The sequence below is a fragment of the Bos indicus genome, chromosome 5, assembly GCF_029378745.1.
Source record: "Bos indicus isolate NIAB-ARS_2022 breed Sahiwal x Tharparkar chromosome 5, NIAB-ARS_B.indTharparkar_mat_pri_1.0, whole genome shotgun sequence".
Classification (NCBI taxonomy): Eukaryota; Metazoa; Chordata; class Mammalia; order Artiodactyla; family Bovidae; genus Bos; species Bos indicus.
The window spans coordinates 91,478,225-91,502,044 of record NC_091764.1 but is presented as its reverse complement, the minus strand read 5'-3'; the positions used below and the strand labels follow the sequence as shown (position 1 = coordinate 91,502,044).

Below are 23,820 nucleotides of genomic sequence, written 5' to 3'. Positions count from 1 at the left end.
AGGAAGTTTCTAACTCTTGGTCTCCTCTACCTATTTCACTAATTCCTCCATCTCCCTCCCCTCCGGCAACCCCAGTTTGTTCTCTGATTCTATGAGTCTGTTTATGTTTTTTTGTGTTTGTTTTCTAGAATCTACGTGTGAATGAAATCATATAGTATGTGTCTTTCTGTGACTCATTTCATTTAGGATGATGCCTTCTAGATACATCCATGTTGTTGAAAATGGCAAGATTTCATTCTTTTTTATGGCTGAATAACATTTCATTTTATATATATATATATATATGTCACATCTTCTTTATACATTTGTATATTGATGGACACTTAGGTTGCTTCCATATCTTGGCTGTTGTAAATAATGCTCCTCAATTTGTTGAAAGTGAAAGAAAGTGTTAGTCACTCAGTCTTCCCAAAGACTGTAGCCTGCTAGGCTCCTCTGTCCATGGAATTTTCCAGGCAAGAATACTGGAGTGGGTTGCCATTCCCTTGGGATTCCCTGGTGGCTCAGATGGTAAAGCATCTGCCCACAATGCAGGAAACCCAGGTTCAGTCCCTAGGTTGGGAAGACCCACTAGAGAAGGAAATAGCAACCCACTCCAGTACTCTTGCCTAGAAAATTCCATGGATGGAGGAGCCTAGTGTGCTACAGTCCATGGGGTCACAAAGAGTCGGACACGACTGGGCGACTTCACTTTCTTCTCCAGAGTATCTTCCCAATCCAGGGATTGACCCTGAGTCTCTCTCATTGCAGGCAGATTTTTTACCATCTGAGCCATCAGGTAAGACCATTAAAAAAAAGAAAAAGTACCATGAGGTTAAAAACATGATCTGTTCTATCATTTCATACTTTAGCAATAAATGTATTTTCTGTAAAATCACATTCCCTATATTAACTTTAATGGATAATAGTCACATCAAAAATAACTTGAAATTACTATTTGAGACTGTATAGGTCAACTTTGTAAAATAACTTGCCCTTCCTTCTCTGTTACAGCTCAGTTACATTATTCAAAACCTATAATTAGCAAGCTTTTATAACCATCCTACAATGAAGGAGGTTCATCCATTAGAGTGGAGAGAAAAATAACAAAAATTTTCAAATGGAAATAAGTTGTTGTAATTGCCTAATTTGATTTTTTCAACCATTTCTCTTCCTGCTTATGGTTGTTCTTGCTTTTCTTTCTTTTTTTTTTTTTTTTCCCTTTTTTTGCTTATAGGGACCGAGCCCCTTTTATTTTTACTTCAGAGATGGAGTACTTTATTACAGAGGGTGGGAAAAACCCACAGCATTTCCAAGATTTTGTGGAGCTTTGCTGTCGAGCTTATAATATTGTCAGAAGACACAGCCGGCTGCTCTTGAACCTGCTAGAAATGGTAAGTCCCTTGGGGAATTAACAAAAATAATAAGCTTCACTTATTTCTCTCTTTCTGTCGTCTATCTTTGCTAATGGTTTGGAGTTCCCCAAAGAGCTATTCAAAACGGAATGGAATGAACCAACTAAAAGTACCATTGTACATCTTTTCAATACGTTTCTTAACAGTTCATAACATTAATTCACAGTCATCGTCTCAAACCTTTCTCTTCACAATAATATTGATATATTCAGGGGTTATTTCAGTACATTTTGATTAAAGATGAAGGACAGTAATCTAGAATATTATATCAGTTGCACAATGCTTTAGGATTTTTTTAAAAGTATTTTAAAAATATTATCCCATTTTCACATTATGGCAACCCAATGATGTAGAACAAGCAAGGATTTTTCCTGGTTTCCCTCCCAACCCCTTTGATCACTTGCTTATTTTCCAGAAGAAACTGAGAGTCAAAAATGTAAGATGACTTGCTAGCAACTCGACTCTAGAGCAGCACATTTGAGTCTATGCATCATAGTCCTGGGTGCTCTCTGTTGGCCAACAGAGGAATTTTTAATGTTTCATTCCACTGTCCAGTGGACCAACCAAATGTCAGGGTGAGAGGAGAGGGATCTGATAGAAATATCTCCTGGAAGGGAAATGTGGTGATTCCTATGGGCACATACATACATGCTAATAACTGCAGCAAATTGTAGGAGATACATACATCTTTTGTAAATCAGCATGGTGTTGGAATCAGTACAATCATCAGAAATTTTTGGTTTAGGGTGAGCTGTATGGAGAGAGTAACATGGGAACTTACATTACCATGTGTAAAATAGATAGCCAACGGGAATTTTCTATACGTCTCAGGAAACTCAAACAGGGCTCTGTATCAACCTAGAGGGGTGGGATGGGGAGAGAGATGGGAGGAAGGTTCACATGGGATATTTGTATACCTGTGACTGATTCATTTTGAAGTTTGGCAAAAAGCAACAAAATTCTGTAAAGCAATTATCTTTCAATTCTGACTGCAGCACACCAATTTTCTCTGTCCATCACCAACTCCTGGAGCTCACTCAAACTCATGTCCATTGAGTTGGTGATGCCATCCAGCCATCTCATCCACTGTCATCCCCTTCTGCTCCCACCTTCAATTTTTCCCAGCATCAGGGTCTTTCCTAATGAATTGGCTCTCTGCATCAGGTAGCCAAAGTATTGGAGTTTCAGCTTCAGCATCAGTCCTTCCAATGAGTATTCAGGACTGATTTCCTTTAGAATGGACTGGTTGGATCTCCCTGCAGTCCAGGGGACTCTCAAGAGTCTTTTCCAACACCACAGTTCAAAAGCATCAATTCTTCGGTGCTCAGCTTTCTTTATAGTCCAACTCTCATATCCATACATGACTACTGGAAAAACAATAGCTTTGACTAGATGGACCTTTGTTGGCAAAATAATGTCTCTGCTTTTTAATAAGCTGTCAAGGTTGGTCATAGTTTTTCTTCCAAGGAGCAAGCATCTTTTAATTTGATGGCTGCAGTCACCATCTACAGTGATTTTGGAGCCCCCCAAAACAAAGTCTCTTACTGTTTCCATTGTTTCCCCATCCTTCAATTAAAAATAAATAAATTTTAAAAAACTGGTTTAGCACCATGAGATGACAGTTCTACTAGATGCTGTTAAGGGTAGGTTTGAATTCCTGGGTTTGAATTCTAAGTTGGCCTCTTACTGGCTATATTTCTCAGCATATGTTACTTACTCCAGTCAGACTCTTGTTTCCTCATCTGCTAAATAAAAGTAATAGCATCTACCTTGTAGGACTGATAAATAAATGACCTAATGCTGAATATTTTGCATAAGCATTTATGCTAAGTGCCTTATGCGTACTAATTGATTTACATTTCATAATAGCCCTATTAGATAATTAATATAAACAGCACAGTACCTGTCCTATAGTAGGATCCAATTATTACACTAGATCCTTGTTAACCTATAAGAGCATTGTCCAAAAAGTATCCCCTAATCACTTGGTTATTTAAATTTAATTAGCATTGAATAAAATTTAAAATTCAGTTCCTTAGTCTCACTGACCACATTTCACTTGAAATTTCACATTTCACTCACCAGCCACATCTAGCTAGTGGTATACCATATTGGGCAGCACAAATATAAAATATTTCCATCAAAGCAGATGTTTAGTTCTATTAATTTAGTTCTATTGCATAGTACTAAATAAATGTTGACCTTCTTGCAGTGAAGATTGGATTTTGATTCTTGTTTCACTTTTCAAACAACATATGGACCTTACTTCTTTCCTCTCTGTCTTGAAAATATGGATTTCTAAATATTCTATAAACATGTAGTCCTTCATATAGAAAGGCATTTTGGTTACTTCACATGTAAACTGGATATATACGGTTCTGTCCATCTCCAGAGTCAAACTGACTTTCCAGTAATAGCCAGTGATTCATACTGGTAGAATTTTACTCTATCTCCCAATTATATTAGGTCATATTATAATCATGAGATGGTTTATAATTCATTGTATTCAAGCCACAGGTAGAACTCTACAAGGACTGAGTCTATGACCTTGAATCCATTTCATAGTAAAAATCCAGATGATATCAATGTTTACACTCTAGTGGGGTTTAGCTCATGAATCCATAAACTCTTGAGTACTTACTACATGCCAGAAACTATAGAGAATACATTAACATATTAGATCTTGTCAGTCTTAAATTTTTCAATTTAGTAAGGAAGACAAAATTCATGTACACAAGCAAATTAGGTATCCAGCATTTCTAAATGTCTAAAACATGTAAGTAACTGCCTACTAAGACTGAGAGTAACATATTCTAACAACTGCTTCCACCAGCCACAGACATTTCAAAAATAAACCCAAAGCAGAAAAGGACAAATATCATTTTATACTGTTTCTTAGCTGATAGTAAAATTATGCTGAATAAAAAGCATGTTAAAATAATGTGAAAGAACAGCCTTTTGAAGGAAAAAAAAAAGATTCTAAAAGGTATTGGTGGGCTTTTTTCTTTTGTTTAATAATCATTTCCACTTACCTAAAAAGAAAACTTTTAGCCTGTGGGTCATAATATATTAAATAGTCATTAAAGAGTATATACAATGTTATTTCATCTAAAGAAGCAGATATGTGATATTTTATTCAGGTAGTCAAATAATTTTTCATAAAATAACATTGAAATCAGACATTGAAGGATTCTAGTAAATAGTACTTGCAAAAAAATTCCCTGTTTTAATTATTCAACTGTGACTTTTAGGCTAAGGAAGAAAAATTGGCAGTGAATGATACTAATTCAGATTAATCTTATAATCTGAGATTTAGACTTTTATAGAAATTGAAACAGAGATCAGATGCAATGTGGGCCAATTAGTGTGGGCATGTGTGCTCAGTCGTGTTCAACTCTGTGACCCCATGGACAGTAGCCCTGGTGCCAGGCTCCTTTGTTCATGGAATTTTACAGGGAAGAATACTGGAGTGGGTTTCCATTTCCTGCTCCAGGGGATCTTCCTGACCCAAGGATCGAACCCATGTCTCCTGCATTGGCAGGCTGATTCTTTACCACTGAGTCCCACCTGGGAAACAGACCAATTAGACAAATGAACGTAGTTGTTATTTAGTCACTAAGTCGTCTCCGGCTCTTTTGTGACCCCACACACATGTGTAAAACAGCAATGTTATATCTCTGTTTCTGATTACTTACCTCTTGATTCTCTGCTCTTCACATTTCTTTCTTATGGGGTTCTGTAGGTAAATAAAGCATCAGTAAAGGCTTCAAGACCATATCTTCTCTGGTAGAGCTTCTTATAAAATAAAGACCAAATTTAAATTTACAGAAGATTGTTTTACAGCATTTAGTTATCTATTCTATCACTCAACAAATATTTGTTGAATATTGGCTGCATCTATGTCACTGTGCTAGGCTCTGGAGATATATCTGTAAAGGGATGAACAGAATTTCTGTCCCCATGGAGTTTATAGTCTATTGGAAAAAGAAGTATCCATTGTCAGAAGAACTGCAGTACCAGTGCCAACCTCTGGGGACTTTTTGTTTGTTTCTTAATTGTAGTATAGTTGATTAACAATGTTGCATTGGCTTCTGCCCTATAGCAAAGTGATTCAGCTATCTATATACATATATACACTCTGTTGACATTTTTAGTGGGCATCCCTGGTGGCTCAAATGGTAAAGAATGTGCCTGCAGTGTGGGAGACTGGGGTTCGATCCCTGGGTTGAGAAGATCCCTGGAGAAGGGAATAGAACTCACTCCAATATTCTTGCCTGGAGAATCTCATGGACAGAGGAACCTAGTGGGCTTCAGTCCATGGGGTTGCAAAGAGTTGGACACAACTGAACGACTAACACTGACTTTTTGCTCTTTTTTGGATTTCCTTCCCATCTAGGTCACCACAGAGTACTGGGTAGAGTTCCCTTTGCTATTTTATGTATAGTAGTGTGTACATATCAATCCCATTCTCTTCACCCCAAACTATTTTTTTTTCCATTCCAATTCTGGCCTACACATGGACTCCTTTTGGGTTACTTTCTACCTCTGTGTATAATCTATATTTCCCTCAACTCTCTCTCAAATGACTCTTTCTGTGTTAACTTACTCAAAAAGAACTTAATCTACTGTGCCATAACCTAGTTATGACTTGAGAAGTACTTGACATGAGTCATAAATTCTGCCCTCCATTAATGGTCAATAACAAAGGATTATAAGACACAAACATTTGGTGTCTGCTGTGGAGTTCATTGCTCATCCTTGGTAGAGAACAGCCCATTTCCAGATATTCACAGTCCTTTTTGTTTACTCCTGGGAAAAGCTGGGGAAAAATAATCCATGAAATTCCCATCTTGCTTAAAAGCAAAACATCTGTAGAGACCCAAGAGTGTTGCTGGCTGGATTCACTAACATAAAAGCCTGTATTTCATCAGCTTTTCTCTTATTAAAAAATCAATAGCAGTCATTATGGAAGGCTCCCAAAGAACATAGGGACCATTCACCCAGTTTAAAATGTTTATCACACCCATTTTTATATCCAATATTTCCCAGCAGAAATCTTTCTAACTTCTCTACGTGGTAGCAAAGAGTGTCTGCTTTCTGAAGCATAACTATCAAGATAGATTTGGACTCAGTAAGAGAAAAACAGAATTTAAAAAAATTTTTAATGTTCCCATGTTTTAAGAAGGAACTTATCTGTTTTTCTGTACTAGCCACCCTTTCTCTTTCTTATTGCCCCAATTAACGTTATTGTTGATGATTTAGTCACTAAGTCATGTCCAATTCTTGTGGCCCCGTGAACTTTAGCCTGCCAGGTTCCTCTTTCCATGGGATTTCCCAGGAAAGAATACTGGAGTGGGTTGCCATTTCTTGCTCCAGTAGATCTTCCCAACCCTGCGATCTAACCCACATCTTCTGCATTGTAGGCAGATTCTTTACCACTGAGCCCACCGGGGAAGCCCTACAGTTTTGACCCATGTAATCTAAGCTGGCAGGCACTTGAACCACATCTCTGTGGGCCAGTGAACAGACCTGGCTAAGTGCACCCACGTTTGAGACCGTCCTTACTCTCACGTGCAGAGTTGCAACACTAAAAGCCGTCTTTCTAAGGCATTAAGCCCATCAACAAGGGCAAAATTAGCACTTGCTTCCTTTAATCAGCCACATGAAAGGGAGAGAATTTGGATCCGAAGTCATCTATACTTGGCAGACCACTGGTGTGGTGTGTGTGTATGTGTGTGTGTGTGTAGGAAGGGTAAGTATAAGGTCTACTTCCCAAGGAAATGTTTGACATAGTCCTAAAGGAGCATGTGTGAATTCAGAATATTCAGAGAAACTAGAAAGGAATTCAGCTTTAGGTGTTCATAGCAAACAGGCAGTCATAGTGTGTTCAAGGGGGACACTGGCACAATAAGTGCACACGTCTCTGGAACTCTCAAGTACAGAACTGATAGAACCTAATCTAGGTTTTAGTTGCTCTGCAATGTACCTCCCTATGGTTGATTTTAAGTTTATTAGTTGGGACTGAAGTTCTATCTGTAGGCTTTCAATGCCTCACAGGGTCAGATATTTTTTCATTCACTCATGCATTCATTAATTCAGACATTCATTAAGTTCTAACTACAAAGCACCATGTTATGCAATATAGACAGTTCAGCATGGACTAAAAACTTAATTTCTATTCTCAAAGAACTTAAAATCTAATGTGACAAACATACACTCAAACAAAACATAGTTAAAGCTAGGCAGCAATAAGTTCTTTGAAAGAGCTGTAGCCAAAATAGGATTACTGTACAAAGAAAGCAAATTAAGAAATCTTATCAAGAGCATCTGTGGTGCTTTCAAGGAGGAAGAAGTATTTGATATGAGCCTTCAAAAATAATTTCAACAGACAAGGGAAGAGAGGAAAGGAATCCTGACTGAAAGAAAATCATAAGTATGTGTGAAGGCTTAAAGACCATGGGCATGACATGTGTTAGAAATGGAGGTGACCAAGTACACCCAGTCTGTGGCACAGGTGGAGGCCTATGTAGATAGTAAGGTTGAAGTGTTATATCACAGTTAGATTAAGAGTCATTTATGACCAGGATGAAAATTTTGGACTTATATAGCCACCTGAGATATAGCCATCTGAGAACCGAGGAGTGTCTTTGTTTTTGATAAAGGAAGTACCATCATACTAAAATCCATGTAGCTTGGATTTTAGACAGATAACTTAGAAATTATGTAATTAGATAAGGATTGAAGAGCCAGAAAAAAAAGCTATTCAAGTTATCTAAGCAAATGAAGATGGGGAGCTGAGCTGGAACAATAATTGCAATGGAGGATTGTCATTGGGAATCAGGAAGAAGAGAAACTCAAACAAGATATGAATTTCTTGTTACTATGGGCTTCCCTGGTGTCTCAGACAGTAAAGAATCTTCCTGCAATGTGGGAGACCTGGGTTTGAGCTCTGGGTCAGGAAGATCCCCTGGAGAGGGGAATGGCTTCCCACTTCAGTATTCTTTCCTGGAGAATGCCATGGACAGAGGAGCCTGATGGGCTACAGTCCTTGGAGTCACAAAGAGACTCGACTGAGTGACTAACACGTTCACTTCTTGTTATTTGGACAATGGTGGCAGTGAGATACGAAATAAGAAGCAGGAGGGAGAGTTATAGAAGAAAATTTGCTCAACTTTAGATATCATGAATTTAAGATGCTCGGTCATCCACAGGGAAAGACAGCTAACAACTTCCCAGGACAACCTAATCCATTCCCATGGTTTCAATTACTATCTGTATGCTGCTGCTGCTGCTGCTGCTGCTGCTGCTGCTGCTGCTAAGTTGCTTCAGTCATGTCTGATTCTGTGCGACCCCATAGACGGTAGCCCACCAGGCTCCCCCGTCCCTGGGATTGTCCAGGCAAGAACACTGTAGTGGGTTGCCATTTCCTTCTCCAATATCTGTATGCTAATAACCCCCAAATCTGTATTTATGCTTTAGGCCCCACCCAGTCTGCCAAATATATCCAGTCAACCACCCAGTTTTCTCAATTCTATCCCCTAGGTATATTTAATGGAGAAGGCAATGGAACCCCACTCCAGTACTCTTGCCTGGAAAATCCCATGGATGGAGGAGCCTGGTAGGCTGCAGTCCATGAGGTCGCTAAGAGTCGCACATGACTGAGCGACTTCTTTCACTTTTCACTTTCATGCATTGGAGAAGGAAATGGCGGCCCACTCCAGTATTCTTGCCTGGAGAATCCCAGGGACGGGGGAGCCTGGTGGGCTGCTGTCTATGGGGTCGCACAGAGTCGGACACGACTGAAGCGACTTAGCAGCAGTAGCAGCAGCAGGTATAATTAAACTCTAGTAGCTTTTCTTCATTCCTCAGCAGTCTCCAATCTAGCCTCTTATTTGGCCCCACTTTATTTTTCACATGTAACCATGATGATCTTTCTCAAACACAATTCATTCTTTTTATACTCATATATAAACATGAAAGGAGCTTTCTTTGCCTTTAGGATAAAGTACAGAATATTTTGGAAAAGGCAATGGCACCCCACTCCAGTATTCTTGCCTGGAAAATCCCATGGATGGAGGAGCCTGGTAGGCTGCAGTCCATGGGGTCGCTAAGAGTCGGACACGACTGAGTGACTTCGCTTTCACTTTTCACTTTCATGCATTGGAGAAGGAAATGGCAACCCACTCCAGTGTTCTTGCCTGGAGAATCCCAGGGACGGGGGAGCCTGGTGGCTGCCGTCTATGGGGTCACACAGAGTCGGACATGACTGAAGTGACTTAGCATAGCATAGCATAGCATACAGAATATTTCCTATTGCTAAAACATCCCACATTCTTAGCCTTTTCAGCCCCATCTCTTGTCACTCACCCACAGGATACCCAATGTTCCTGAAATCTGTCTTGGATCTCTGTCTGTGAACAAATGGAAGATATCTTGCTCTCCTCTGTCCATCTATTTATGCTGGTCCCTCAGCCTATGTGTAAAGAGTAGGAAGGGAAAATAGTTTCAAATCCATTTTTTTCCACTTGAACTTCATCAAGTCAGTCACAACTTCAGCCATCCTCCATAGCCACACTCAGTTTATTCTTTTTTTTTTTTTTTTTTTTAGATTTTTTTTTTAATGTGGACCCTTTTTAAAGTCTTTATTGAATGTGTTACAGTATTGTTCCTGTTTTATGTTTTAGTATTGTGGCCACAAGGCATATGGGATATTATCTTCCTACTGCTGCTGCTGCTAAGTCACTTCAGTCGTGTCCGACTCTGTGCAACCCCATAGACGGCAGCCCACCAGGCTCCCCCATCCCTGGGATTCTCCAGGCAAGAACACTGGAGTGGGTTGCCATTTCCTTCTCCAATGCGTGAAAGTGAAAAGTGAAAGTGAAGATGCTCAATTGTGTCTGACTCTTAGCGACCCCATGGACTGCAGCCTACCAGGCTTCTCCATCCATGGGATTTTCCAGGCAAGAGTACTGGAGTGGGAAAAAAAAAAAAAAAAGTACTGGAGTGGGGTGCCATTGCCTTCTCCAATTATCTTCCTAACCAGGGATCAAACCTGCACCCCCTTTATTGGAAGGCAACGCCTTAACCACTGGACCTTCAGGAAGTTCTTCAGTCTTTTCTTTATTTTTAGGATCAACAGCATTGTTCTTAACTTCCCACAACTGTTCTTAACTTCCCTTCCTCTATTCCAGAGCAGGAAGTAATTTATTTTAGTCATGAGATACTGATGACATTCTTTTTTTCTCAGAGCTCACATTTATCTCAAAGATCTATTTTTTTTCTAAGATGTTTGCCTATAACTAAAGAGAGTATTACCCCTTCAATATGCACTATAATTTAAACAGAGCATTTTCCCAAAGTTTGGCAAAAAAAAATACCTGAAACTTAGTATGGTTTAATCTTTGTTTCATTGTTTTAATATTTTTTAATAAATTCAGTCACCACTTAACTAGGGAAAAATATGTTCTTATAGTAAGAGTCATTGATTCATGAAAGAACACAAGATGAAAAAGCAAAGGAATGGGGCATAAGATTAAGCAACAGAAAGATGAGTTTTTTTCTTTCCTTACACACCATTTGACCTGGATGCTTCACTTACATGTTTGGAGGGATTAAGTTTTTCTTCTTAAAAATAGGTATTGTGATATAATTTTTGTGCTATAATTTATATGTATAGCTCTTTCTTAATCATTACTAGTTGATTCTCCCAGAACATGTTGGGTATTTTTACATCCACTTTAAAAAGGAGAAAATTCCAGATCATTTAGATTTTAAATCATGGATCCAGAAATTCGGACACTAGAGCTCTTATTATTTCTGTTTTCTCTTGCTGAACATGCCTCTTCTACAGAAGACAAGAATGGAGATTTTATTTATATTTATTGAGATTTTTTTTTGTTTGTTTTGTTTGTGTGTTTTTGTGTTGCTAAGATGTTACATGCAGGATTGCCCGAGCTAAGCGGAATCCAAGACCTGAAATATGTGTATAATAATCTTCGTCCACAAGATACAGACCTGGAAGCAACAAGTCATTTTACCAAGTAAGACTAGCTGTGAATGTATGAGTGTGCATGTATTCTTGTATACAGACACATCTCACATTTGTGATGATCTTAGGGTGAACAGTCATGGGTATAAAGCTGTCATTTCCACAACAAGCTTGTGTCTTTTCCACAGGGACAGAAAAGCAGCAATGCAGACTGTCTAGCAGGAGGCCTTAGTCAGCATTTCTGTAGCAAAAGCTATTGTTTGCTAACCAGCCTCTACATGTAACACATTACTCAGTAAAGAGGTCAGAGAGCTGACAGAAATAAATTGGTTGTTCTACTTGAACTATGTCCTGAAAAACAATTTGGAAAAAGATTTATGATGGAATATGGACGCACTACTTTCATCTCTAAGACAATACAAATGTTGGAATATTTGGTGACTATCTTCTGTTGTTAATCTAGTTTTTATTAAGCCTGTCTGGCAAAGCACTAGTGAACAAGAAGATAAGAGTCTGGGCACAATATGCTGATTATTAGTTAGATTCCAAATCTGTCAAGTGGGTGGTTCATTTTATAATACAAAAATCTTTTGAACTTTAATTTTTGAAAGGATAGAAAAAGTGCTAGCAGATTTTAGATGCTCCATAAACATTAGCTGTAATCATTACCCTAGTAAACATTTTAAGTAGAGAAATACAGTGCTCTTTCCTGTAATTTCTTAATATTGAATCTTGTGTGTATATTCAGTCACTCTGTCGTGTCCAACTCTGTAATCCCATGGACTGTATAGCCCACCAGTCTCCTCTGTCCATGAGATTTTCTTGGAAAGAACACTGGAGTGGGTTGCCATTTCCTCCTCCAGGGGTTCTTCCCAACCCAGGGATCAAACCTTCATCTCCTGCATTCTCTGCATTGGCAGAGAGATCCTTTACCACTGACCTTCCTGGGAAGCCCAATATTGAATCTTATTTGAGTCTAATTTTTAATCGTTCTAATATTTTCAACTGGCAATTAGTAAACACAAATTATACTTTTTTAATGGATGTATGTTCTGTCTTTTTATTTATTTTATTTTATTAATTTTTTAATTTAATTTTATTTTTAACTTTACAATATTGTATTAGTTTTGCCAAATATCGAAGTGAATCTGCCACAGGTATACATGTGTTCCCCATCCTGAACCCTCCTCCCTCCTCCCTCCCCATACCATCCCTCTAGGTCATCCCAGTGCACCAGCCCCAAGCATCCAGTATCGTGCATCGAACCTGGACTGGCAACTCGTTTCATACATGATATTATACATGTTTCAAAGCCATTCTCCCAAATCTTCCCACCCTCTCCCTCTCCAACAGAGTCCATAAGACTGTTCTATACATCAGTGTCTCTTTTGCTGTCTCATACATAGGGTTATTGTTACCATCTTTCTAAATTCCATATATATGCGTTAGTATACTGTATTGGTGTTTTTCTTTCTGGCTTACTTCACTCTGTATACTAGGCTCCAGTTTCATCCACCTCATTAGAACTGATTCAAATGTATTCTTTTTAATGGCTGAGTAATACTCCATTGTGTATATATGTACCACAGCTTTCTTATCCATTCATCTGCTAATGGACATCTAGGTTGCTTCCATGTCCTGGCTATTATAAACAGTGCTGCGATGAACATTGGGGTACACGTGTCTCTTTCCCTTCTGGTTCCCTCAGTGTGTATGCCCAGCAGTGGGATTGCTGGATCATAAGGCAGTTCTATTTCCAGTTTTTTAAGGAATCTCCACACTGTTCTCCACAGTGGCTGTACTAGTTTGCATTCCCACCACTGATAGTAAAATCTTTCCCACACAGGTATTATTTTTCTCTCCTTTTGCCAGAATGTATACTGTAGAATCTCTCTCCATTCCAAGGGATTAGGGGGAGTTCATGGGAATGTATGTTCTAAACACTCAGAGAATTTCACTTTTGCAAGGAATCTCTGTTTCATGAACTTTAATGGATAGGCTGCTCTTGTGGTTGAATAGTAGAAATATGACAGAATATTAGAGCTAGAAGAGCCCTTATTGTTTACTTATTTATTTATTCTGACAATAAATATGCAAATCAGAAAACTGAGATCCAAAGAATTAAGGGCTTGCCCATGATTTAAAGAAGTAGTAAGAAATAGAGCTGGGACTAGGGCCCAAAGCTAAGACTTTGATCCCATGCTCTAGGGTTTTTTTCAGCATTCAACATTGGAAACTATATGATATGATTAAGGAACTCCAGGCAGAGGCCCTGTCAAAAATATACCTTCCTGCTATTTGGTTTGTTTCTGAAATTCTACCATTAGTGATTCTTTATGTAGGTCTGGTTTTTTCAGTCTTAACCCTGAATATTCATTGGAAGGACTAATGCTGAATTTGAAGCCCTGAAAATTTGGCGACCTAATGTGAAGAGCCAGCTCATTGGAAAAGACCCTGATGTTGGGAAGGATTGAAGGCAAGAGAAGAAGGGGACAAAAGAGGATGAGATGGTTCGATGGCATCATCGACTCAATGGACAAGAGTTTGAGCAAACTCCAAGAGACAGTGAAGGACAGGGAGGCCTGACCTGCTGCAATCCATGGGGTTGCAGAGTCAGATATGACTGAGTAACTGAACAACAACAGAAATGCCCTTTAATAGTAAAATTACCTCTGAAAGAAGCAATGGTGTATATCTACTTGCATGCTGAGTTGCTTTAGTCATGTCCAACCCTTAGAAACCCTATAGACTGTCACCCACCTGGCTCCTCTGTCCATGGGATTCTTCAGGCAAGAATACTGGAGTGGGTTGCCATGCCCTCCTCCAGGGGATCTTCCGGACCCAGGGATTGAACCCACATTTCTTATGTCTCCAGCATTGGCAGTCGGGTTCTCCACCACTAGTGAAACTTCAGTTCAATTCAGTTCAGTCGCTCAGTCATGTCCGACTCTTACAACCCCATGGTCCATAGCATGCCAGGCCTCCCTGTCCATCACCAACTCCCAGAGTCCAACCAAACTCATGTCCACTGAGTCGGTGATACCATCCAACCATCTCATCCTCTGTCGTCACCTTCTCCTCCTGCCCTCAACCTTTCCCAGCATCAGGGTCTTTTCCAGTGAGTCAGCTCTTTACATCAGGTGGCCAAAGTATTGGAGTTTCAGCTTCAACATCATTCCTTCCAATGAACACCCAGGACTGATTTCCTTTAGGATGGATGGGTTGGATCTCCTTGCAGTCCAAGGGACTCTCAAGAGTCTTCTCCAACACCACAGTTCAAAAAGCATCAATTCTTCGGTGCTCAGCTTTCTTTATAGTCCAACTCTCACATCCATACATGACTGCTGGAAAAACCATAGACTTGACTAGATGGACCTTTGTTGGCAAAGTAATGTCTCTGATTTTTAATATGCTGTCTAGGTTGGTCATAACTTTCCTTCCAAAGAGTAAGCATCTTTTAATTTTATGGCTGCAGTCACCATCTGCAGTGATTTTGGAGCCCAGAAAAATAAAGTCAGCCACTGTTTCCACTGTTTCCCCATCTATTTGCCATGAAGTGATGGGACCAGGACTGAATGCTGAGTTTTAAGCCAACTTTTTCACTCTCCTCTTTCACTTTCATCAAGAGGCTCTTTAGTTCTTCTTCACTTTCTGCTATAAGGGTGGTGTCATCTGCATATCTGAGGTTATTGATATTTCTCCTGGCAATCTTGATTCCAGCTTATGCTTCCTCCAGCCCAGCATTTCTCATGATGTACTTTGCATATAAGTTAAATAAGCAGGGTGACAATATACATCCTTGATGTACTCCTTTTCCTATTTGGAGCCAGTCTGTTGTTCCATGCCCAGTTCTTACTATTTCTTCCTGACCTGCATACAGGTTTCTCAAAAGACAAGTCAGGTCGTCTGGTATTCCCATTTCTTTCAGAATTTTCCACAGTTTATTGTGATCCACACAGTGAAAGGCTTTAGCATAGTCAATAAAGCAGAAATAGATGTTTTTCTGGAATTCTCTGGCTTTTTCAATGATCCAGTGGATGCTGGCAATTTGATCTCTGGTTCCTCTGCCTTTTCTAAAACCAGCTTGAACATCTGGAAGTTCATGGTTCATGTATTGCTGAAGTCTGGCTTGGAGAATTTTGAGCATTACTTGACTAGCATGTGAGATGAGTGCAATCGTGTGGTAGTTTGAGCATTCTTTGGCATTGCCTTTGGAATTGGAATGAAAACCGACCTTTCCCAGTCCTGTGGCCACTGCTGAGTTTTCCAAATTTGCTGGCATATTGATTGAAGTACTTTCACAGCATCTTCTTTTTGAATTTGAAATAGCTCAACTGGAATTCCATCACCTCCACTAGACCTCTATTAACTTTGTTTGTAGTGATGCTTCCTAAGGCTCACTTGACTTCACATTCCAGGGTGTCTCGCTCTAGGTGAGTGATCACACCATCGTGATTAACTGGGTAGTGAAGATCTTTTTTGTACAGTTCTGTGTATTCTTTCCACCTCTTGTTAATATCTTCTGCTTCTGTCAGGTCCATACCATTTCTGTCCTTTATTGAGCCCATCTTTGCATGAAATGTTCCCTTGGTAGCTCTAATTTTCTTGAAGAAATCTGTAGTCTTTCCCATTCTGTTGTTTTCCTCTATTTCTTTGCACTGATCACTGAGGAAGGCTTTCTTATCTCTCCTTGCTATTCTTTGGAACTCTGCATTCAGATGCTTATATCTTTCCTTTTCTCCTTTGCTTTTTGCTTCTCTTCTTTTCACAGCTATTTGTATGGTCTCCCCAGACAGCCATTTCGCTTTTTTACATTCCTTTTTCTTGGGGATGGTCTTGATCACTGTCTCCTGTACAATGTCATGAACCTCCATCCATAGTCATCAGGCACTCTGTCAGATCTAGTCCCTTAAATCTATTTCTCACTTCCACTGTACAATCATAACGGATTCTATTTGGGTCATACCTGAATGGTTTAGTGGTTTCCCCCACTTTCTTCAATTTAAGTCTGAATTTGGCAATAAGGAGTTCACTTCTATGTGCCACTTAGAAAACTACAAATATTAGTTGACAGTTGACTGTGGCAAAAGACACTAGCTTGAAGACTTGAAGAGATGTTTCAGATCCTCAGTTTCAAGGATGAGGGACTCTCAAGTTGCCTCGATTAGTGGGGGCAGGGACTAATGAGAAATCCCAAGGAAGGACTGGCTAACTGCCTGCCTCAGGAAGAACAGAAGGTCTATCACAAGGCCTGGAAGGTCCTTCCAGATTTGTGTTGAGGGCAGGTCTGGGGACCTCATGAATAGGAATCAGCCTTTCACTTAAGCTTCTGACCTTGCTACAGTTAACTCCATCCAAGGTTCACCTGGTACCAAAAATAGTCCCCTCAGGCTATTCCATCAGGATCTGACTTGGATGCCCTTCTTTAAAGTGGGCTGCAGCAGGGAAGGCACAACGATTGGCATGTCAGTGAGACAGGGTAGGACAGGGGAGGAATGAAGAGAGGCCCAGAAAAGGTGGAGATTGAAAACATGATTGTGCTCCAACCTGCATTTTATGTGTCATGCTTGAACAATGCAGTTATAGGCTGCAGTCCACAGATAGTCCCTGCTACCATTTAGAACAAAGGGAAAAACTATATATTAGATGAAGAATGTTCTTTCAGCATGAGGCCATAGAAAAAAGGTAAATAAGTTTTGTCTGCCAGAGTCTCATCCCTCCACATCCTCCAACTTCATCTGGCACACTCAGATCTGTGAGGGATGGAATTGTAGAGATGGGAGAGCTTGCCTATGTCGACTCATCTCCCCTTCCCATTGAGAGGACCTGACCAAACAAAGGAAGTGGATCTGAAGCCAGTAGATTTCTGGCAGTGAGTTAGATCTCATTATCTGCCTGCATCTCTCTGCCAGGCTAATTTTCTCACTTTCAGATGTTATGTGGTACATTCGGTTAATTAAGTTTTTTCTACAACTTTATAGTCAAGAACTTGTTCTCCTTGGGAGACTTAAAACGCATCTGGTCATCTAAACCACAGCACATTATTATTCTGTTCAGTAATTGTCTTTGACTCGCCATTTCCTACCTCTTACTTTTGAGGACCTTATAACTTGATTGTCTTTATTGAGGTTTATCCACACCACCTCTGTTATTCCCAAATGAATTCTTGTCATGGTAGATCAATTTGGCAATATACTTTCAGTCCTGCAGGTGTTCCCTGGTGGTTCAGTGATAAAGAATCCACCAATGCAAGAGATGGAGGAGATGCCAGTTCAGTCTTCCCCTGGGTTAGCAAGATTCTCTGGAGGAGGGCATGGCAATCCATTCCAGTACTATTGCCTGGGAAATCCCATGAACAGAGGAGCCTGGTGGGCTACAGTCCATGGAGTCACAAAGAGTCGGATACCACTGAGCATGCATGTATTCATTCCTGCTTTGTCTTTTTAACTTGTGTGTACAGCCTCATCAAAAATGGCTCCCTAAGAATCATAAAATTACTAGAAAAGAGGAGGGTGTCTGATCTAACTTTTACTCCTATCCATCTCTTGAGACTCTGGACGTCATCCACAAAGCCTTTTCAGATTATTTTAATACCGACTAGTCTTCTATAACTCTACAGAACGTGTACTATTTCATGATATGCCTAATTTATTACTGAATTATATACTATCTAGTATATCACCTAAGTTAATCTGCTGGTTGGTTTAATCAGTTTCTCCCAAGTAAACAGAGGACTTATTTCCAATTCCAAAAGTATCTGAATGTGAAACAAGCTCTAGTCCCTTAAAATATATCAAAAAGTTTATCTTCAAAGAAAATACAATTTTAACATGAAACATCGTGTATAAAATTCATATAATAATGGCCAATATTTAATACAGTGCTTCTTACATGTCAAACCTTGTTCTAAGTACTTTTCATGCAGTAACTTGTTTAATCATCATGACAAGTCTATGAGGCAGTATCACTTTTCTCTACATTTTTAGATCAGGAAATTGGGACCCCAGAGAAAGAAAATGATTTGACAAAGGATACAGCCAACAGGAGACAAAGCCATGATTCAAATCCAGGGGCTCATGCCCCGTAGTGTGGGGTTTTAAGTTCTACTGTGCTCAGATGCTCCCCTCGCATGTGAGGGCCACTGGAGTTGTGCTGCTTCATAATTCAGATCACAGTTTTTTGAGGTTCTTCGGAGCCCATGCTGGCTGCAGGATGATACTGTAACCTTTCCTGGGCACCTATCTTCATTCCTGAATACCCCGAGCCTTGGCAGACTGAGGGCCTTCCCAGAATTATTATTCTAGCTCTGTACTGTGCCACCATCTGGTGTCCCCCAAGTGTTTGGTTCAGGATGGTGGTGCTAGTGGTAAAGAACCCACCTGGCCATGCAAGAGATATCAGAAATGGCAGTTTGACTGGGTTGAAAAGAGCCTATGGAGAAGGGAATGGCAACCCACTCCACTATTCTTGCCTGGAAAATCCCATGGACAGAGGAGCCTGGCGGACTACAGTCCATGGGGTCACAGAGAGTCGGACATGACTAAAGTACACACACACGCTGATACATTGGTTGGCCTGGGAGATCCCCATGGGATAACTTGATTACTGATGCCAAGAATACCTCCTGCCTTCCCACTTTTGGCATGTTACCAGATGCCTTGAACCTGTATTTTTTTCTACTTTTCTTCTCAGAGAAATCTCCAGGAGACTCACGCTCCCATTAATTTCTAAGAGCCTGTCTCAGTAGTATCTTTTGTCCTAAAATCTCAATTATGTACCTTTATTTTTTACATGTGATTTAATATGCTTTAAGATTATCTTTTCAACTCTCCTGTAAGTTCCTTGGTCATTATCTGTAGATCAAATGTTTAGGGTCTTTCCTGTCACACTTTCCATCCAGCACTTTGAGGAACCTATTATCAAGGTTCAAGAAGCCTTGAATTGAATGTTACTATGTGTCTTTACCAGTTAAGAAGTTACTTAAACTCTCTATTATTTATACATTTAAAATTTTAAAGGAAATTGTACAATAGTCTTCTGTTAATGCTTAACATATAGAGTGAATTTATAAAAACAGGGTGGTGAATTGAAAACAATAAGGAAGCCTTAAAAACTTCTGTGTGCTCGTTTACTTGTCTGGATAAATAATATTATCTTAAGCTATGTTTTCTGAAATTATATGAATGTCAAAACTTAAGGAAAAAAATTGAAGTGTCGATGATAGAGCACATAATTTACCAAAAAGAAAACCAAGTTCAGTAATGGATCCAGCAATGCTCTTGGGGCCTCAATGAGTGTCATTAACTTGGGTATACTTATGAGAGCCCTGGTATATTTAAACCCCTTGTTCTCTTTGTTCTAACAAGCTAGAAGTATTTTATGCCACTTTTTATTCTGATATCTCTACTAAGATACAGATAAAACTAAAATGAAAATCAACCCTCTCCCACCACCACTACTAAACTCAGAGATCTGGGTCATGAATGAGGACTAAGCCATCTGAGACACAGCATGAGTGGGTACCTTAAGTGCCCGCATCCTGACTACAGTATTAGCATTAAGAGGTTGCCCCTCTTGACCCTCTTTGAGACTTGAAAGAAATAAATGGCTTTTCCCGTGTCTCTCAGGGAGTACTCTATTCATGAACAATACAGAATCCTGCTTCACTCTTGGGTATTCACATTCTGGGTTAAGAAATGATCACAAGAGCTTCAGAGGATGTGTGACATTAAAAAATCATATTACAATGAATAGCATTTAGAGAAAAATGAAAATAAAATTGGTTTACTGGCCACAAAGGTTTTTTACCTCATTGCCAACTCCTCTCTCTGCTTCCCTTACTATTTTTTGTTTTACTCCCCTTACAGCTGCGAACATTCTGCTGAATAGAATCAGCAAAGTATCACAACTCAGTCCCTGCAAATTGATACTCTCATGTAATATCTCTGCCGAGCCCACTGCTAGGCAACAAAGGCAACCATCCATTAAAGTGCCATCCAAATGGGTTGTTTCAGAATTTTCAGTCACTCTCAAACCTCAGGCGAGCTGTCCTTTAGAAACAGGCAACCTATTTCACAGGCCAGACCGGGATCATCAAGCATAAATTTCCCGGCCTACCTTCCCTCCTAAATGCAGATCCTGCTTTTCACTTTACCTATTTCCTCCACCAGAAATATGAGAAGACATTTTCCATGTCTTCCCAGATAATCCATTTGGCCTGCCACGCAGATTCTTTGGTTTAGTAAGTATAAGATCTCCTGCTCTTCAGCTAAAACTGTAGGCAGCTTGAAGCAAAACAGAACCCCAGACTTCAAAATACCCAATTATTTGCATCAGTGGGATATTTTGATAGCAAGAACTAGATTCTATCTGGTATCTTTGGGGAGAAGAGTTTATGTGGACTCACACTGTCACCTAACAAACTCCAGAAACAGATATGCCTGGCCAGTTTCTATTGAAAATGAAGGCCTTTTCTTCTGCTTATCTTTACCTAGCAAATACTACTTCTCTTTGCCTATTGGCCAGTATTCTCTCATATAAATTCCAGAGAGAGTTTTGTCTAATTGACTTAACTAGTGGCCTTTATTGCTACTGGACAGGGTCCTTCATGCAAAGCCATCATGGATTCGGTTGTCCATTCTTGTTCTCACTATGGGCCACCCCTTCACAGAGAACAGCCTGGAGCTTGTTCTCTGAACTCTGGGCTTTAGAAGGAACAATCTTAATAATGAGGGGTCATTGGGTAGTACAGGCACAATGACTGTCCCAAGAAGTACAAGCATGAAGCTGCTGAAAATGTTGATGACATCCCAAAAGAGTGCTCCCAGGCCTCACATCACAAACACTGGAGTCAGAGTCCCTTAGCTGACAAAGTATGCAGACATGGTGCCAGAAATCCCCAGTGTCCCCAGCATTCCTTCTTGTTTATTTTTCATGGCTATAGGCTTCCCAGGTGGCACCAGTGATGAGAATCCACCTGCTAATGCAGGAGATGCAGGTTTAATCCCCAAGTTGGGAAGATGCCCTGGAGTAGGAAATGGCACCCACTCCAGTATTCTTACCTAGAGAATCCCATGGACAGAGGAGCCTGGTGGGCTACAGTTCATGGGGTTGTAAAGAGACTAACATAACTGAGCTTGCACACCTAACCTAGTAAGATGAGACAAGATTCCTTATGCTCAAATGTTTCAAAACATAGTTCAATGGCTTTCTACCTGGTTTCTCCTCAAAACTGAGAAACAGAGTATGGGACAGGAATGCAGATCCCTGGGCTCTTTTATCATTAAAATTTTTTTATTTTATTTTTTTAGGACTTTGCAAATTGTCATCTTATTGTTCAGTTGCTCAGTCATGTCCAACTCCCTGTGACCATGGACTGCAGCACGCCATACTTCCCTGTCCTTCACTATCTTCCAGAGTTTGCTCAAACTCATGTCTAGTGAGTTGGTGATGCCATCCAACCATCTCATCCTCTGTTGTCCCCTTCTCCTCCTGCTTTCAATCTTTGCCAGCATCAGGGTCTTTTCCAATGAGTCAGCTCTTCACACCAGGTGTCATCTCATGGATTGCTGAATTCCACAAACATGGGTCAAAGTTTTCTTTTGCCTTAGCTTAACTGTTGATACCTTCAGAAATGAATGCTCCCAAGAAAAACCAAATAAAAAAACAGGAGTTAGAGGAACTAACAGTTATGACCTCCAACTTTCCTTAAATTAGGACAGCACATTCAAAGGGAAATGTAAATTAAACTGGCATTTTCCAAAAAAAGTCTTCCATTAAAAAAAAATGTAATTGTAAGAACTAATCTGAACAAAATTGATTTTTGAAACTACTAGTTTTTAATTGCAGATAGGACAGCTCTTAGAGGGGCTTCCCAAGTGGCACAGTGGTAAAGAATCAGCCTGCCAATGCTGGAGACTCAGGTTTGATTTCTTTTTTTTTTTTTTTTTTTTTGTATAGTATTTTCAGTTTTATTATAAAAATGCACACGCAACAAAGATTGTCATAAGTCATTTCTTGCCTCTACTTGCATTCAGCACTTGCTCTTGTGCAGCTTTCTTTGCTTTTACCATTTCAACCAGTTCCTTGTATCGTTTCATGCAGTCCTTCTTTGTCCTGCCAGGCACTGCTTCTGCTATTTTTTCCCATCTTTCAGGTGTATTTACTGGGTATGTTTTCAAAGCTTGTTCCAAAAGCTTCTGTTCTTCTGTTGTCCAAGGGGTGAAATCTGTGCATGGACCTTCAAATCGTTCTGAAGGTGCTGCATTGTCTGCCTGAGGCAACACACCATGTTCTTTCTGAAATTTATCAAAAGCCTTTTTGTTTATGTCATCCTTTTGATGAGGGTCAAGTTTTTGAAGGCTCTTTGCTTTGCCAATAACATCTTTGGCGGTTCTCTTAACTCCAGAAGAAGAAGAATGTATGTTCATGTAATTAGCAATAACTTCCCATCTTGAATTTGTTCCAGCAGGGAAGAGATTCACAGCTTTAATGAGTAATTGCAGATCATCTTCTGACCAATGTTTACTTCCGTTTCCACCTCCGCCAGCTGACTTCTCTGCATTCTTAGATGCTTGTCGCATACTAGCCTCAGCTTCCTCTTTTTCTTTTCTAATTTGCTCATTTATTTCTTCTATCTGTTTCTCCAGAGCAGCCTTTCCTACTTCTTTAGTAGAAGATGTGAGTGTTTCATTCAAGCACTGTAAACTTGCTAATTCAAGCCGATCACAAAGTTTTTCCACTTCTTCCATCATTTTAACACGTTCTGCCTCACTGTCAGAAAAGTGATTCCAGGTCTGAATGGTCTAGTGGTTTTCCCTGTGTGTGTATAGCTGCTCAGTCGTGTCTGACTCTTCGTGATCCCATGGACTATTGCTCACCAGGTTCCTCTGTCTGTGGGATTCTCCGGGCAAGAATACTGGAGTGGGTTGCCATTTCCTTCTCCAGGTTTGATTTCTGAGTCAGGAAAAATCCCCTGGAGTAGGAAATGGAACCCACTCCAGTATTCTTGCTTGGAATATCCCATGGACAGAAGAGCCTGGAGGGCTACAGCCCAAGGGGTCAAAAAGAATTGGATATGCCTGAGTGACTGAAGACACACATATGATAGCTTTTACAATAAATCCAAAAAAAAAAAAAGCTGGCTTTTAGGGGAAGATGGGGATCAAAACCTGGAATGCCATTTTGCTGGCATAGTACTTATACATAAGACTAGTCCATCTATCGGAGAAGGTGATGGCACCCCACTCCAGTACTCTTGCCTAGAAAATCCCATGGACGGAGGAGCCTGGTAGGCTGCAGTCCATGGGGTTGCTAAGAGTCGAACATGACTGAGCGACTTCACTTTCACTTTTCACTTTCATGCATTGGAGAAGGAAATGGAAACCCACTCCAGTGTTCTTGCCTGGAGAATCCCAGGGATGGGGGAGCTTGGTGGGC

The 23,820-nt window shown here is 40.0% G+C and overlaps 1 protein-coding gene and 1 pseudogene across 6 annotated transcripts in view; one reads left to right on the top strand and one right to left on the bottom strand.

Moving 5' to 3' along the window:
* Positions 1–23,820, top strand: part of PIK3C2G (phosphatidylinositol-4-phosphate 3-kinase catalytic subunit type 2 gamma) — a 644,646-nt gene that overhangs the window by 516,470 nt on the left and 104,356 nt on the right. For all 6 annotated transcript variants that reach the window (XM_070788624.1, XM_070788625.1, XM_070788623.1 and 3 more), the window contains 2 exons: positions 1,217–1,373; positions 11,325–11,434. In XM_070788624.1, coding sequence (XP_070644725.1) covers positions 1,217–1,373; positions 11,325–11,434 — 267 coding nt within the window. The remainder of the gene's footprint in view (positions 1–1,216; positions 1,374–11,324; positions 11,435–23,820) is intronic.
* Positions 22,332–23,225, bottom strand: LOC139182960 (dnaJ homolog subfamily C member 2 pseudogene; annotated as a pseudogene).